The sequence below is a fragment of the Nelumbo nucifera genome, chromosome 6 (genome assembly GCF_055504915.1).
Source record: "Nelumbo nucifera cultivar China Antique chromosome 6, China Antique-T2T, whole genome shotgun sequence".
NCBI classification, from domain to species: domain Eukaryota; kingdom Viridiplantae; phylum Streptophyta; class Magnoliopsida; order Proteales; family Nelumbonaceae; genus Nelumbo; species Nelumbo nucifera.
In genome coordinates this window covers 251972-270105 of record NC_142654.1, presented here as the reverse complement: position 1 = coordinate 270105, position 18134 = coordinate 251972, and the positions used below count along the sequence as shown (strand labels likewise).

Genomic DNA, 18134 nt, shown 5'->3' with positions numbered 1-18134 from the left:
TACAGGAGGTATTCCTGTGTGGGTGGATGCCAGTGTTTCAGGGTGCGTGCAGATTTTTTTTTTTTTTTTTGATAAGTGGGTGCATGCAGAATTTTGTGGGTTGGGAATCCGGGACTGTATTAAACTGGGGGTATTTTTGAATATACCCAATATTCTTATACATATATATATATATATGTATGTATAGCTAGTTCAGGTCTTAATTAGTCCAGAACAACCAAAAATTGATCCCAATCCAGTTATAATTGGGAGACATGGCCTGCTGGGTCTACCCAACCCATTGACAGCCCTAAGTAATTCTATATTCTCTTCTTTATTTGTTTGTCAATTCTCGTGACTAGAGCTGCATGTGAGTTTTCTGCTTTAGTTACAAAGTTATCCGCTCAGCAAATACCTCCGAGATAGCAGCTTCCATGGTTGATTTATGAGCCTTGGCCTTCTCAAAGTTACTAGGAGTGTTGTCCTCCCTGCTCTTAGGCTCAACAGATTCTCTTGCCAAAACCTCTTCCTCTACCGATTGATTGTTTCTTTTCTGTTTTTCAGATTCTCTGCGTGACTTTTCCCAATGAACCAGTGATTTGAGCACACTCACAAGGCTCTGCGCAAGTTATAAAATATTAAATAAATGGATAGGGCCAAGAAATGGTAAGCCAAAAACTCAATCAATATGTGCTTCCTTACAAGAAGAGAGAAAATATGAAATTACCTGAAGAGATGAACTTTTAATTGATGTTGATGGGGATACAGAAACTGAGTTTGGATCTGCATTTTGAGTCCCTTGTGCTATTCTTGATAAAGCAGTAACCTTTGAAATACCAAGTATTAAAAGATATAAATGCATTAGATGTGCGTAGGACACACAAGCACACAGAAAATTTACCATCACATCAGAATAATGTTCAATAGTATACCATGCACTCAAACAAATTTGGTGCCTCAAGGTCACAATCATAGTTAACATATATGTCAACAAGCATCTGTGGATCCTTGCAAACTTTCTCAAGCATCCTGCAAGCAAAATAATATCAGAACTGCACAAGGTAAACAGATAAAACAATATATATTAGAAAACCACCCCAACATGCTAATAATGTATAAACCAATTAAATCTAAGAAGAAAAATGAAAATTGGTTGAACCACAAAGAGCATTATACCGGAGAACACTTGTTCTTTGGCTAAGCGAACTATCAGAGCTATCCAATGACCGCAGAACTATCAAGGGGAAGAAAATCCCAATTTCGCCCTGAAAAGGGTTTATGTGCAAATAATTGAGAACAATTGAAGCAGAGGACACTTGAAAAAACTTTTGGAAAAAAAAAAGCAAAGGGAAAGCTCCAATCAATGATAGACATACTTTAAGACTTTCCCTAAATCGCAGCAAAAGCACAGCAAATATCCCTGTTGCATACTGCCAAAAAAGGGAAACACATATACATATATACCACAACAAAAGATTCCAACTATTTCAGACTAAAAGGAAGGACAACAAGAAGCAGGCTGGTAACCTGAAATACAACTGGGGACAGAGAAACTGCAGCTCGCAATAAAGCATAGGAAAGATATGCTTTGACTGAGTCAATGAAATGGAAGTTCTTGGTAAATGATTGGCTAACTCCTTCCAATAGACCCTGCATTAGCACCATGTGTATAGAAGATGACATGATAAATTAATAAATAAATAAAACATTAAAACAAAGTATTAAGCAATGGGCCACTGTGGAGGGTGAAAAAAGTGGAAGCTATGGTTTCAGATCATAAGTCTTTTGACCATCTGCCATTTTACCTCCCATCACCTTGCATTTTTGAAAAGCTATGGTTATCTGCAAGATTTTCTAATTGAATTCCATGAGATCTCCAATAACAGATAAAAGTCAACTAAACATCACTTGGAACTATATAACAACCTTTGACATGTTTTTTGCATAAACCGTCATGAGATGTTGATTAAATATAGCTAATTACATTAAATATTAGTGTTAAAAAGTATAATACAGTTTTCTTTCCTCAAGCCTCTTCATCTAAGAGCTCCCCCTCCAATAGGCTCATAAATAATTTAACTGTCTATATCTTTCTCAAGGCATAACCTAGCTATCCTTCCTGGCAACCAACGACACATAGAACCCCAATCAAAAATAAAAATATTAGTTTGTATCTGGAAGAAAAGTCTGTATCTCATGGACAGATGAGGCAAACCAAGGAAGAGTTTCTGATCATCGAACAAGCTCAAAAACTTGAAAGAAGTTGAGTTGCAGACACAAGCAAGCATCTGTGAAATTGAAAAGAGAAAATGGAGTCCAAAGGTTTCTCACCGGCTAGGAAGTGGAGGAACATCTTGAGAGTAGAAAGGAAAGAACTACTGTTGGAAGAGATCATCTACCAGAAAGAGTTCATGATAGAGGTAAGAGAAGGAAGGAGAGGAACGATACTGCTAGTGGGTGCAGCTGTACCCTGGTTTCAAAGCTTTCTTGACAAAGCAGTCTATGTAAGCTGGTGCGAAATATGGAACAGTACTTTCAGGGACTTAAGGAGGGAATACTTTGCTGAGAAAAGAAGAAACTCCAAACGTTGGTTTGTAACCCTGGAAGAAAAGTTCGAAAAAGGGAAAAACAAATGATTACCATTCCTGAAGGCGACAAGTTGCAGGGTTGGACTGTGATGGCAGTGAAGGCCCGGGCAGATGGAGTAGATGGAGAACCAGGAAAGGAGGAAATGATGGAAAGAAGGAAGAGATTGGAAAAGGTTGGGTTTAGAAGAATCTGTTGAAAGCCAAGAACCAATGGTGGCTTTTTTTTTCTGATCACCAAGAAATTTTCATTAATAACAGAGATATTCAGTTACAATAGATAAAGATTGCAGAGAGACATTAGTCTAAACTGCAATCTCCAGCAATCAGTTACAATTCTGCCCAATACAATGAAGATCTATTTGCCCCTTGTTTTGCTAGGGTATCCTCCATCCCATTTGCATCCGCCATTTGACCCAACCAAACTGAGAGTTGATCCTCCTTGCAAGTATGTCAATTTCTCTGAAGATAAATTTGAGCTTCCAAGGTACTGATGTGATGTTTTAGGCCCAAGAAATGACCAATAGTGAGTCTCCTTCTATTTCTAAGTCTATTGTTCCCATCTGCTCAGCCATCTTTAGACCTTGAAGTAGGGCTAGAGATTCAACCTGAACTGAGTCACCAAAACCTATTGGTCCTGAGTAGAGTGCCACCACCACACCCAGATGATTTCTAAACACACCCCCTATGCCCACCCTTCTTGGGTTGCCAAGAGAACTCCCATCAAAGTTTAGTTTTAGTTTGTTCAGTGCCGGTGGCTTCCATTCCATACTTACAAATACTTTGGGTGCATATGTTTGTGCTACTGCAGCCCAATTTCTTAGAATCTCATTCGCAGAGTAGTTTTTGAATATCTCTATGGTCTTCGCCCAATGTGCAATTTTGATTTTTATAGCTTCAATAACTTCCTCCTTTGTTTTACTTTTTCTAGAAAAAATTCTTAGGTTTCTTTCCTCCCATATAGTCCATACTGTAGCTGCTCTTGCTGCCTTCCATAAGCACTTTCCTCTTTTCTTCTGTTGACTAAGAGGGGCTGAATAGACTTACCACATCATGTGGAGGGACCCATTTGCATCCAAAGAGAGAACAAATAACATTCCAAATACCAGAAGCAAAAGAGCAGGATAAAAGTAAGTGGGTTAGGGTTTCACCACAACCCATACAAAGGACACACACGTGACGAAAGAGGCAATTGTTTGGCCTCCTTTTCTGTAGCACATCACAAGTGTTTACCTTCCCTAGGAACACTTCCCAACAGAAAGCTTGTAGTTTTGGAGGGATCGATTTAGACAAGATTTCTCTCACTAGGAAGTTCACCCCCATAGGATCAGTGTGAGTGAGAAAACCAAAGAAAGATGCATAGGAAAATAAACCATCAGAAGTTGGAGACCAAACTCTACAATCAGCTATAGATTGGTCCAAGTAGACCCTCTCAAGTGATGAGATCAAAAGCACTAGAGACTCACATTCATTTTCCCTCAACCCTCTCCTGAATCCAAAATCCCAAGAGATATCCAAATCTGAAAGCAAAACAAACCTAGCAACAGGTTTGTTTTTATGGTTTGATAAGGAGTAGAGGTCTGGGAATTTGACCATAAGAGGCACATCCCCAACCCAAAGGTCTTCCCAAAATAAAACTTTATTGCCACAACCAACATCAAACCTAATAAATTGAAGAAAGGTTGGGTATACCTCAAAGATTGCCTTCCAAGGAGAATTTGGAGTTGCATTGGGGTCTAGTTTTGCATCCCAGCCGTTATCTGCTTCACCATGAATGCTTTTAATGACCCTGTGCCACAACCTATCTTCTTCACAAGGGAATCTCCACAGCCATTTCCCTAGAAGGGCCTTGTTTTTCTTTAATAAGTTCCCTATACCTAATCCACCCTGCTCCTTAGGGTAACAAACTTTCTCCCACTTCACTAAATGACCTTTCTTTTCACCGCCTGGTTCCCACAAAAAGTCCCTCATAATTTTCTCCAACTTCCTAGCTATTTTCACCGGGATCTTAAAGGTGGAGAGGAAATAAGTGGATAGGTTTGCTAGGGTAGATTTTATCAAAGTGATTCTTCCCCCCAAGGATATATATTCCACATTGCCAACTTCTTTGTGAACCTCTCTAGCACCGGTTTCCAAAAGCTTTCAGCTTTCGGATTCCCACCCAAGGGCATACCTAAGTATTCTAGAGGCCAATTTTTCACTTCACAGAATAGCAGATTTGCCATGGCTTGAATGCCCCCCCGCCCCTTTCAATGTTGATTCCAGCTACACAGATTTTCCCTAATTGACTTTCAGTTTGGAGGCCTGTTGAAATTCGTCCACCAATCTTTTCAGATTCCTTAAACTAGATTCATCACAGCTTTCACAGAGAATGATTATGTCATCAACAAATTGCAAATGAGACACCACCACTTCTGATCTACTCATCCTCCAACGTTTAAACTGATTTTCTTGGTCAGCCTTGGTGATTTGTCTACTCAAGACCTCGGCCACAAAAGTGAATAAGAATGAGGATAAGGGATCACCCTGTCTTAGTCCTCTTTTAGCCTAGAAGAAACCCTTTGCTACCCCATTCATCAGAATAGAAAAATGTGCTAAGCTAATACATTCTTTAATCCACATCCTCCATCTTTCACCTAACCCCATCTTTTCCATTAGATTCAACAGGAAGGACCAATCCACCATATCATAAGCTTTTTCTAGGTGCAATTTACAAATCAAACCTTTGCCACCTTGTTTTTTCTTAGCTGCCACTAAGATTTGATCCACAATTTGTCTCCCTTCTACAAATGCTCCTTGGTTCTGAGAGATAACATAGGGCAAGACAATCTTAGGGGTTTTGGCCTCCTTTTTTGGCACTAAAGCAATAAAAGTTGCATTTGCTCCAGGCGATAACTTTCCTTTTTGATAGAACTCCACAAATACATCCATTAATTCATCTTTCAAGATTTCCCAACAATCCTAATAGAAAGCCATTGAAAATCCATCCGCCCCGGAGCTTTAGATCTATCCATCGAGAAAATTGCTTCATGTATCTCCTCAATACTAAAAGCTCTTTCTAGGAGGTTAGCTTCGGATTCTGGCACTCTGTCCCACTGTAAATCTCCCAATTCTGCATTGTTTTCATTAAAGGATGCAAGGATTGATTTAAAATGATCCACGAAGCACCTTTCAATTTCCTCCTTTGCATTTACTACTCTTCCCTCCACCTCTATACTGGAGATTTGATTTTTCCGTCTTCTCCCGTTTGCTAGGGAGTGGAAAAATCTGGTATTTCCATCCCCTCCAGAAGCCATTTACACCTAGATTTTTGCCTCCAAGAACTTTCTTCCTTTCTTAGGATCTCTTCCAATTGCACTTTTAAGTTCCATCTTTCAGCTCTATCCTCCGGCCCACACTCTTTAGGGGCCTCCTTTTGGTCCACTTCCTCTATTTTCCTAGCTAATTCCTCCTTTATGACCTCAAGTTTTCCAAATTCCTCTTTGTTCCACTCCTTGACCTTTTCCTTCAATCTTTTCAATTTCTTGGAGAAACTCACCACTTTATCTCTAGCCCTTATACCACCTTCTGACCACCATTCTTTTACCTTTTGCAAAAAATTTGGAACTTCTAGCCACATATTCTCAAATCTAAAAGGTGTGGGGCCTCCAATAAGATTTTCTTGGTAGAGGCTTAAGGGGCAATGAACAGATGTCACTCTAGGTAGGGCTTTCAGTGTTAAGGTTCCCCACAACTCTTCCCAATCAATGGACAAAAGGAATCTGTCCAGTTTTGAGCACACTTGATTTTCTTGAAGATTTGACGAGGTGAAAGAGGCTTGTAACAAGGTAGGTTCTTTTAGTTCTAGGGATTCAATCAAGGAGTTGAAGTGTCTCATACTAGTTGTTAAGGGCTGATTAGGGTTGTTTGTCTCATTTGTATATCTTATTACATTGAAATCCCCACCCAAACACCACGGACCCTCCCAAATGCCCCTGACTGCAGCTAGCTCTTCCCAAAATGTATTCCTCTCTCTATATGAATTCGGGCCATACACATTGGCCAACAACACCCACTCCCTTCCATCACTTATCCTCTTGGATTTTATTGATACTGAGTATTGTCCTATCAATTCCTCCTGACAATCAACTTCCTCATTCTTCCACATTGTAAGGATCCCACCGGAGCCACCCCACGACAGGGCAAAAGATCAACATAGACCCCTGCTACTCCAGATACTTCTTATCCATTCCTGATAATGGATTGTCTCCAGTATTGTCTCCTGTAGCATGACTATTACCAGTCTCTCTGTTCTTATCACATTCCTGATAATTCTCCTTTTCTTTGCACTTCCTAAACCTCTTGCGTTCCAACAAAGAACCTTCATTCCACTTTTTTTCTCAACCTGATCTTATTTCCAATTCCTATTCTTCCTCTTTTCTTCTCCCTTTTCCTATTTACAGACTTCTCATAGGAAACACCACAGGCTAGCCTTTGCACCTCATTCATTCTCCTCTTTCCTTCTTTGTCATCTTTTGCCTCCTTTCTAAGATAGACCTTCCCATTGGCGAATTTCCCTTTGGCTTCTTTTTGTTCCTTTCCTTTTAGTTTGGGTGTCTCTCTACAGACATCTTCTCCCTCATCTAACCCGCAGTACCAGAACCAAAAATCTCACTGGTAAGGGACAAAGGAATCTGGGAGCAGAGATTAGTCCTTTCTACAAAGAAAGAGGTTAAAGAATGGAAAGGACTATTAGAGGAGGTGACGGTGAAACTTGGGCTCCATCTAACTGACATTCTAATCCCCTTCAACGAAAAGAAAGCAGTATTGGATGTGGGTGAGGAAGCGATCAATTTCTCCACGGTGGAAACAAAGGAAGGAATAGTAACGATTGAAAACTGGTGTCCCTTGGCTAACACGGTAACAACTAGTGATGGGAGCTCCAAACTGAAGCTTTTGGGTTTACCGTTTCACCTATGGCAAAAAACCTTCCTGGAAAAAGTAGTGACAGCGATGGGTGGTGTTCTTACTTCTTTCAAGACATTAGATCTGAGAGCAGTCAATGCAAGAATTGCTGGTGTTAAGCCTGAAGCCATGCCAAGAACTATCAGTCTTTGTGCGGAAGGATACTGGTACAAGGTTTGGATTGCCTCAGAAGTGGAAGTGTCGCTCTGGTTTGGATTGCCTCCGTTTCTCCTAGAGAAAAGGAGCTGCCTTCCATGGAAGTTGAACAGTCAAGCCCAAAAAGTCGAATGGTTTTGAAGGAAAAGTTTTCAAATAATTTTGAAATTAAAAAAAAACTTTATTGCGGGTCCATCCTTTGCAGAGATAGTTAGAAGGGGGATTCGGTCGGATCAGGGGTAGGGCCCACTCAGAGCTGGAAACAAAAACCACTTAATCCTTTCTGACCCAACCGGCCTATAATTGGGTCAGTCTGGGTCGAACCTAAAGGAGGCCCATGTTGTTACAACCGACTCATGTGACTTTTTAAGTGGTCACATGAGCCGGGTCTCAAAGGGAGTGTTGGGTGACCATAGTGATGGTCTATCATCTTCCCCACAAGTGCTGCAATTGAAGAGGACCAGGGTAGAATGGGAGAAGAGGAAGATGATGGTTGGGTAAATTGCGATTCCTCGAAGGATGACTTTGAGACAGAGTCAGAAACAGAGAACAACAGCCTGGGGAAAATACAGAGCAAAAAGGGGAGATGGAAGACACTTTCGGTACAGTCATTCTCTTTTCTAAGGACTCAGAAGATGTTACCTCTATGCTGAAACTCTCCACTGATTGTGGGACATTAAATGATGCCGAATGCCTTTTGGATGCTAAGGGGGGAACCGAACTTTGGGGAGAGAATACCAAGTCAGAAAATGAACAATGGGCAGGAGCCCTGTGAGAAGACAGTGATTGATCACCAGACCTCAAATAAGGATATTTCAGGAGGGGACGAATGACAGAGCCTCAGAAGTTCTCACGAGTGTGAATCAAGTCTAGGCTGCTCCTTGCAAAACCCTATTCTGATGTCGAATTGTGAAACCAAGCCGGTCGTTGAATGTCCCTCAAATTCAGATCCAGGTATATTTGTGTTTTCGGGTTTTGATACTAACTCTTGCTCTACCCCTGATGTTTGTACTCCAGATTCCAGACCTGCCTCCATACTACTTGCCCATGGTTTGGAAATTGACAGAGATGGTGGTGTAGGGGAGACACAGGAGGAGGGTGAGAGGGGAGAGAGAATGTGGAACCTAATAATGGAAGAGCTCAATGAACTGACTAGGGAGGAATTAGAGAAGGAGAAGGAGAAGGAGAATGAGAGTAAGGAAAGTGGGACTAAAGTAGCCGAAGAAAAGGTGGAGCAGGAGAGGATGAATGAGGGGCCTGGAGAGGACAAAAGAGAGGAGACTGAAAAGGGGAGAGAATGTGGAACCTAATAATGGAAGAGCTCAATGACCTGACTAGGGAGGAATTAGAGAAGGAGAAGGAGAAGGAGAATGAGAGTAAGGAAAGTGGGACTAAAGTAGCCGAAGAAAAGGTGGAGCAGGAGAGGATGAGTGAGGGGCCTAGAGAGGACAAAAGAGAGGAGACTGAAAAGGGAAAAGGAAAAGATGATTCTCTAGCTGAATTTGTAGAAAAGCTAGGGTGCAAAATAAAAAATCCAAATGATCTGAAAGTGTACTTGAAGAATAAAAATGAGGAAGGGAAGATGAGAAAAAGAAAGTTAAGGGAAGTTGAGAGGTTGAAGTTGGATGTGGAGAGGACAAAGAATTTAGTGAGAGGAAGGATATGGGAAGGAAAGGAGGAAAATAGCGGAGAAGGTTTAGGGGGTGGGGGTAGATTAAGTTGGAGAAATGAAGATTGTGAGTTGGAATGTGATAGGCTTAGGGAATGTAAGAAAGAGAGCTTTAATAAAGGATGTCCTAAGGAAAGAAAATCCAGACACTCTTCTAATCAAAGAATCTAAACTCATGACCTCAGTTGGGTAATGAGCGCTTCTTGGGGTTCCTCTGGAGGGTTAGTTACTTTGTGGAAGGATGAGGTTGTGGAGGGAGTCAAAGAATATATTGGAAGATTCTCAGTTTCTGTCAAATTCAAACAGGTGGAAGATGGGTTCGAATGGGTCTTAACTAATGTTTATGGCCCTAATGGCTACAGATAGAGGAATGAGTTGTGGGAAGAATTGGGAAATATTAGAGGACTGTGGTAAGGGCCCTGGTGCCTAGGAGGGGATTTCAATGTAATTAGGTTCAATAAGGAGTGTAATAAGGCGCCACAAAGAAATACTATTATGAAGAAGTTTAATGAGTTTATCAATGTCTTTGAACTGAAGGAACTGAATCTCTTATACAACAGTTTCACCTGGTCTAATCTCCAAGCTGAACCAATTTGTTCAAAATTAGACAGATTTCTAATTCACTACAGATAGGGAAGAGCATTGGGGAGACCTGGTGTCAAGCAGTGATTTAAAAGACGCGCCTGAAGCGCACCTACGCGCAAAGGCAAGGTGCGTTTTAGGGTAGGCACCTTGCCCAGGTCCTAGGCTTAGCTCTTTCAAAAGGCATACGCCTGGTGTGCTTAGGCATGCGCCTGATGCGCCTTGCGCCTCAGCCCAGGCGTGCGCCTTTTAAAAATTTCATGCTTTTTGCTTTTTTGAACCTAGTGGGGCTCCAAGGGCAGACCCTGGACCCCCATGCCACGCCCCACAAGGCAAGCCCAAACAAGTCCACGTTAGGGTCTTAAATTCTTATTTCTCACACAAAAAATAATGATTTTATAATTTTAATTGCTTTTTAAGAAGATATTTTATTACTTATCAAAAAAAATAAGATATTTTATTAGGATGAATGAATGAACAACATTACCAAATAGGGGGTTCTGGAAGCTCCAATTCATTCAACATAATAAAATATCTTCTTAAAAAGCAATTAAAATTATAAAATCATTATTTTTTGTGTGAGAATTAAGAATTTAAGACCCTGACATGGACTTGTTTGGGCTTGCCTCGAGGTGTGTGGCACAAAGGCGGCTCATAGAATTAGTATGTTTTACATCACATTAGCTACTTGTAGTAATGCAATTGAGAAAAAAAGTGTTTGTCGGTTTAACATGCTTGAAAATGTTTTATATGTTTAAATTTATTTTAAAATTCTCATTTGAATATGCTTTACATGTTATGTTTATGTTTTTTAATTTTAGATAATAGGTTTTTAAAACATTTATTTTAAAATTTAAGTTTATATTTTTTATTAATATTATGTTTAATGTTTTTTTGAATTTTTTGGCATTTTTTATTTTTTAGCTTTTTTTTGTGCCTTGCTTCAAAAAGACGCATGCCTTGCCTTGCGCCTTGCGTCTCAAGCACAAATTGACCCCTATGCCTTGCGCTTTTAAAACATTGGTGTCAAGGGCATTACTGAGAGTTACCTCTAATCATTGGCCAATATTAATAAGTTTGAGTCAGGAAACAATGGACCTTCCCTTTTAGATTTGAGAATATGTGGGCTTTAAGGAGAAAGTAAGGAGTGGTGGAATGAAAATAATCTGAGGGTAAATTGGGGAAGGCATGAAATTCCATTGGAAGTTAAAAGAGTTAAGTTAAAATCAAGGAATGGAATGTTCTTCACTTTGGGAGGTTAGAAGAAAGGAAGCAACAGATGATTAACCAGATTAAGGAATGAGGAATTAGATGCAAAGGAAGAGCTAGATTATTTTGGGGAAAGGGACAAAGAGTTGGCATGGAAGCTTAGGAAAAATTTGGAGGACATACTTTTTAAAGAAGAAATTATTTGGAGGCAAAGTCAAGACATAAATGGGTGAAGGAAGGAGATAAGAACACAAATGTTTCCATGTTATAGCCAATGGCAGGAGGAAGAAGAATTCCATTACCAAGTTGGTGGTTGATGGTACAACTTTAACCTAGCAGAATGAGATTGCAGAGGCTTTTGTGGACCATTTCAAATCTATTTTCAGAAGACCCCTAAATAACAGGTTACGGATTGAAGGTTTGGATTGACAGGTTGCAGAGGCTTTTGTTGGTTATGGGCCTTAGTTATGGGCTTTTTTGTTTTCTTTAATTATTTTTTAGTGTTGGACGCCTCATTAAGGGCATCCAGGTAATTGTACTTAATTTTAGAATTAAGTTAATAAAAGAGATCAAGAAGGCTAGAGAGAGAGGTTTGAATTCTGCTTTCTCTCTTCCCTTCTCTTCTTCCACAACCTACTGTTGAAAACTCTTTCTTCTTCTTTCTCTTCCTTTCTTTATTTCTTTTCCTATATTTTCCGAATTACTGCAGGTGTCTCAACTGCTTCCTTAAGAGTTGAATGTGTAATTGGAAAGAGAGTTCGAGTTGGAAGAAATAAGGGATGCTATCTTTTCTATGGATAGAGCTAAAGCCTCAAGTCCTGATGGTTTTATGATGGCTTTTTATCAAGACTGCTAGGAGATAATTAAGGCTGATATCCAAAGTGTGTTCTCTGAATTCTTTGAAAGAGGGGTGATTAATCAATGTTAGAACTCTACTTTCCTTGCCTTAATCCCAAAAAAGGAGGAAGCTTGTCACCCTAAAGAGTTTAGACCCATCAGTTGGTTAATAGCCTTTATGAGATCATGCCAATGTCTTATCTCGAAGAATTAGAGAGGTTCTTCCCACAATCATTTCCCCCAATCAAGGTGCTTTTTCTGAAGAATAGACAAATTGTGGATCAAATCTTAATAGCAAATGAGAGTGTGGAAGATTTAAAAATGAGTGGGAAGAAAGGGTCGGCATGCAAATTGGATCTAGAAAAGGCATATGATTCGGTAGATTGGTCACTTTTGTTGGAAATCCTAGAGTCCTTTGGTTTTGGACAGAGGTGGTGTAACCAGATGAAAGGGTGTATTAGGGCATGCCACTATTCCATATTGGTGAATGGTAAGGTGGTAGACCACTTCCCGGCTACTAGAGGTATCAAGCAAGGGGACCCCCTTTCCCCCTTCCTTTTTACCCTGATTGCTGAAGTCTTAGGGAGAAGTGTAAGAAAGGGCTAAAATTTTGTGTTGTGAGATTGCTCAGTGGCCATTAAAATATTTGGGGCTTAGGGGATAATCCTAGAAAAAAGGAGCTTTTGGAATCTGGTGATTGGAAGATTCACAAAAAGGCTAGCCTCTTGGAAGAAAAACTACCTCTCTTTGGATGGCAGGATAACTTTGATTAACTCAACCTTGGCTAATCCCCCTGTTTACTTTCTATCTGTGTTTAAAATTCCTAAGAGAGTGTGTAAGGTCTTGGAAAAACTAATGAGGGATTTCCTGTGGGAACCAGGAGAGGAGAAAAGGGATCATAGAGTTAGGTGGGATATAGTTACCAAAGCTAAAAGTGACGGTGGGCTTGGATTGGGTAACTTACAGAAGAAGAATGAAGCTTTACTAGGGAAATGGTTATGGAGACTAACAAAAGAAAGGGATAAACTGTGGGCTCAAGTAATCTTAAGTGTTCATGGGCAAGAGATAGATGGCCGAGATACGGGAGTCTCATCTAGGGCAACAAGAGCTTCTCCTAGGAAGTTAATCCATGACATTCTTCCTTCTTTCCTTCCTCTCATCAGGTATGACCTTTGCTCTGGTAAAACTGTGAAAGTTTGGGAACATATTTGGCTGGGAGACACACCGCTGAAACAGCAATTCCCCTCCTTGTTTTCCCTCTCGATGTTTAAAAATGAGCCAATAGCCACCTTCCTAACCTCTTCCAATTTCGCTCTTGATTGAAATTTGGGTTTTAGAAGGGCTCTTAGAGATTCTGAATTGAACTCCATTGCTGATTTGCTTAAGATCTTGGATGAGGTGGTTATTCATCCCTCTAGAAGGGATAGTAGGATCTTGGATGAGGTGGTTAACCCAATCCCTTCCGGCTCTTGGATACCCTTTCCCAATCTTGGAAGTTTGGGGTAGACCAATTCCTCCCAGAGTAGGTGCTTTCTGCTTGGAAGTTATCCTAGAAAAGTGTAACACTTGTGACTTACTTCAAAGGAAAAGGCCTAATTGGTGTTTATCCCTGCACTGGTGCATCCTATGTAAGGAGAATGGTGAGAGCTGCTATCACTTACTGGTATCCTGCCCTTTTGTATCAGAAATCTGGTGTTGGTTTTTCTCTCTCTTTGGTTGCAGGTGGTCCTCCCTTCCAAATGTGCAGAGCTTGTTTAACTCTACTTCAGTAAGGGAACTAAAAAGGAGAGGTAAAATCTTGTGGAGATGTGTAAGAGCAGCTACATGCTGGACAGTGTGGCTTGGTCAGCTCCCTTGAATACTTCTCCTATTCCAGTTTGGACTCCTCTAACTATGGGGTTCACTAAATTAAAATTTGATGGCAGCAGCGAAGGGATTAAAAGAGCCCAGCAGCTGAATATCAGAAAACTGTAGGTGGAAGGTGAGTCTAGGCTGGCTAGTAGTTGGCTGCAGAAGGAAGATTTCAGTCTGTGGAAGTTTTTAAATGAGAAACAAAATTAATCAGCTGACTCAAAACATTGAAATTCAGTTTCAGTGGACTAAGAGGAGTGCCAATTCTTTGGCATACTCTTTGGCCAAACAAGGGGTTGGAAGAGATAATCCTTTTTGGGCAATGTTGTTATCTGATTTCTACTTTTAGGGAGGGTTAAGAGATTTTACCCCTCCCTGTTGTATCTTACTTTTTTTTCTTTTATTCTTAATAAAAGTTTCTGTTACTGATCAAAAAAAAGATAAATCTGTATCTCACAAGAATTTCCTTATCAAAAGGAAAAAAAAATGTATGGAAACAGCAACTTTTATCTCAAGAAAGATATCAAACTAGTCAATTTACATCAGTCAAAAAAAAGGAAAATAGCATATTAAAACATTCAATGTAGATCCACCAAATAAAAATATGAAAGTGCCAGAGCTAACCTGAAGAAGCTCAAGAGACAATAGCCTTGTCTTGGTGGTAACTTCATCATTTTCTTCCTTCATACCCATCTGTAAAAATTGTGTTTAAGAAATAAAAACCATAAAATAAAGATTACAGCATGAGCAGATTGTTACAAACCCCAACCTTGCATAGAGTCCTAAATAGCAATAAAGCATCACGCTGTCCTATACTCATACTCTCCAGGTCAATCCCTCTGAAAATCACACAAAACTCATGGATCTAAGTAACAATTATAGCAATTGCACCCAAAACAAGAAAAATGTGAAGCCAAAACATCAGGCTCAATACCATACCTTGTAATCTTTTTCCCATCTTCAAGATGCACAGCCTTGTCAAGAACAGCCTCTAAACCCTAAAAAGGAATTATCACCATCTCAATAACCACTAGAAGCCACAAGAAAAACTAGCAAACTAAGAAATGCAAAGGCAAATGCTGCCTTCCCCATGTGGAAAAATCTGACAAAAAAGGTACCTTGATATCAGCACCACCTGCCAAATTTTGTAGTTCCTCAACAGATGCAAGAGCCGTATCCTTATCCCGGTTCATTGAAAGAGCATCGCCTAGAGTGATTCCTTTCTCATTTTGGACATCCAAAGAAAGTTCCCCATCCTTCAAATTTAAATCTTGTCCTAAATTGGCTTCTGTATGTGCAGGACTACTAGAAGAAGGAATAGAATCCCGAGTGCCATGTGAAATATTGTTGGCATTCTGAAAGGAAGTGGCTTAATAAGAAATAATTATCTATGCATAACAACAACAAACCTAAGTGCCTGGCAATTGACATGGGATGCAAACCTGATCAGATTCCATTCGCCTGAATATAATGCTGATCATTTGTGTCAACATAGCCTTTGATGTTGCCTGATTGATAGGACTTTTGCTAAACATTGCAATCATAAAAATATAAGTAATAGCTTTTTGATAGATAAAATATAAGTAATAGTTCTGGCCCTGCATCAGATTTTCCATGGAAAAGAAAACAACAAATACCTGTTAAGGGCAATGTTGTAGCAAATTCTGATAACTCCTAGCAAAGGTTCCCCATGCACTGCATTACGACAAAGAATCTAACCGGTTATCTATAGCACATGACAGTGCCCTCAAACACCAAGACAAATGCACGTGCAAAAGATAATGAATATTATGTATGTAAAATTGTGTAGAACAATTAAAAGAAAAGCCCTGCAACATGATGTCTATGGTAATATTTCTTTAAGATCAATAAAGAAAAAAAAATTATTCAAATAATCCAAAAGGTACATAGTTTTGGTGACAAGAAGTCACCCCAATTCTTATACATCTGTAGAGAACACTGATGTGGGCCCCACGGCTGTGGCCCCCACAGTGTTCGTATGACAGCATGTGTAACCTTTGTTAGTCATGTCAGTGTTAGTTGGTAGTTATCTTAGATAGCTTGTTATTTCAGTTTGTTATTTATTTCAGTCTTTTATTTGTTTTATTTGCCATGTAAGTATTAAGGGCAGTTCTATCATTTCCTACATTTAGTGAACATAACCTATAAATATTAAGAGAGTGGCGGCGGCAGACTAATTCAATATGTCCCTCCTTTCAAAACCCTTGTGCACTTCTGCTTCTTCTCCTTTCTTCTTCCTCTTCCTTCTATTTTTCTCAATCCGAAATCAGTTGGGATTCAAGACTGATTGTAGTCTTGATCGACTACTTGGTATCAGAGCCTATCTAGGGTTTCTCATGTGAGTCTAGTCCAGCCGACCACATGAGAACTATCTAAGGCTGAAAGCTTACAAAGGACTGTTCGTTGGCTGATTCTTGGAGGTTACCAGAAAAGTTTAGCAGCTGTTCGAAGACTTGTTGCGGCTTACAGTGTTTTGGTAATCAGGAAGAATCAGTGGAGGTTAGGGTTCAGGCCACGATTGAAGGTAGCGATCAGAATTCTCTGGGTAAGTCTTTATTTTTCCCTTGAGATTGCTATCAGTCAAGATAGGTTGGACCTATCTAGGAGGAGCAGCCGAACCCTCCTATTTTCTCTCAGAGGTGATCAGTTTTTTTAGGGTTTGTCATTAACCCTACGGCTAGACTTGACTGTGAATTCTCTTGGAAAGTGCGGCTGAGCACTGTTTATGTTCTCACAAGGGTCTTCCTAACCCTACGATTGAAACCCTAATTCTGCTTCAGCTCTACAGAGTGCTTTCTAAGTGAGCTTCAGACCTGGTTTTGGCTTCCGAGCCGGTTTTGAGAGTGAGGACTGTTATAAGACTGCATATATTCTGATTGCCGATTGGTTTCAGATGAGATCTGAACTGATTTCATACAGTTTTCTGATTGTGATCGATTGCTTCAGTGCTGTTTTCTAGTGTGGAAACACTAATAGTTCTTAACTACTGATTCTTGACCAAGAATGGAGTTCAAAAATCAGGGAGAAGGTGTGTTTGGGAACAGCAGTTCTGGTAGTATGGATGAGACTGCGTTTCAGATTACAACTGTGAGATTTGATGGATCCAATTACTTGGAATTGGCCCAATCAGCCATGATGGCTATTGGGGGAAGGGGAAAACTTAGCTATCTATTGGGAGATGTGAAAGAGCCTTCCAAGGAGGACCCAATGTATACCAAGTGGGTTCAGGAGAACTACTTGGTTATGACATGGCTGTGCAACTCGATGCAGCTACATATCAGCCGAAATTACTTGTGGGCAAAGACAGCCAAGGAGATATGGGATGTCATGAAAGAGACCTACTCCCAACCCCTTAATGTTGCTAGGACCTATGAACTAAAGTGTGAAGTGAATAACCTTAAACAATGAGAAAAACCAGTCTCTGTGTATTTCTCTACACTGAAATCACTGTGGCATGAAATTGACCATCTGGAGACTCTTTGAGTGGGAAAGTCCAAAAGATGCACAGACCCATAGAAAGCAAGTCGAGACCAATAGGGTGTTTGAATCTGGCTGGCCTGAATTCAGATTATGACATTTTGAGACAGCAGATATTGACAAGAGACAGTGTGACCCTTTCTCAAGCATACTCCCTAGTGCATAGTGAAGAGACCAGGAGGAAGGTTATGATGCAACATCAGCCCATTCCCCCAGCCCTGGCAAGTTAAACCTAAGTCTGGGGGTGATACAGAAAGGGACATGAAGGAGGAAAACAAACGGGATCTGGTATGTGAACATTGCAAGAAACCCAAGCATACGAAAGATACATGTTGGAAGCTCCACCCTCATTTAGTCCCAGCAAAACTGAGGAATAAAATGGGTAATGCTCATATGGCTGTGAATATTGATTATGCATCCTCGTCAGGCACAAAAGGCACACCCCTAGATACCTTAGTTGTTGTTCAGGCTGCCCTGATACAGATGGAAAAGGAGGTTGGGAATTCGGCCCAGTCATCTCAGTCACCATCAGCCTCTACCACATCTGCATTTGCTCATTCAGGTACCCGGGCCTCAACCTATCATGCTTCAGCTCCAGGTAATACTGAACACTGTTGGGTAATAGACTCAGGAGCATCTGACCATATGACTAGCTTGCCATCATTGTTCACTACTTATCACTTGTCTTCTGGTAGAGATAAAGTATCCATTGTTGATGGCTCTCTTGTTCCCAGTTCTGGCAAAGGTGACATCAAGTTATCTGATACTATCTCTTTATCCTCTGTCTTGCATGTTCCTAAACTTGATACTAATTTGCTTTCAGT

The 18134-nt window shown here is 40.3% G+C and overlaps 1 protein-coding gene across 4 annotated transcripts in view; it reads right to left on the bottom strand.

Annotated features, from left to right (window-relative positions):
* Window positions 1-18134, bottom strand: part of ATMIN7 (HOPM interactor 7) — a 100010-nt gene that overhangs the window by 49743 nt on the left and 32133 nt on the right. For 2 of the 4 annotated variants that reach the window (XM_010247769.3, XM_088890800.1), the window contains exons 7-18: window positions 15450-15507; window positions 15255-15339; window positions 14931-15167; window positions 14752-14810; window positions 14582-14651; window positions 14437-14505; window positions 1507-1629; window positions 1356-1409; window positions 1156-1244; window positions 912-1008; window positions 707-805; window positions 395-598 (exon numbers count right to left, since the gene is read on the bottom strand). In XM_010247769.3, the coding sequence (XP_010246071.1) occupies window positions 395-598; window positions 707-805; window positions 912-1008; window positions 1156-1244; window positions 1356-1409; window positions 1507-1629; window positions 14437-14505; window positions 14582-14651; window positions 14752-14810; window positions 14931-15167; window positions 15255-15339; window positions 15450-15507 (1244 nt within the window). Of the gene's footprint in view, window positions 1-394; window positions 599-706; window positions 806-911; window positions 1009-1155; window positions 1410-1506; window positions 1630-14436; window positions 14506-14581; window positions 14652-14751; window positions 14811-14930; window positions 15168-15254; window positions 15340-15449; window positions 15508-18134 lie in introns of all 4 variants that reach the window. The other 2 variants (XM_010247767.3, XM_010247768.3) reach the window with 1 other exon arrangement.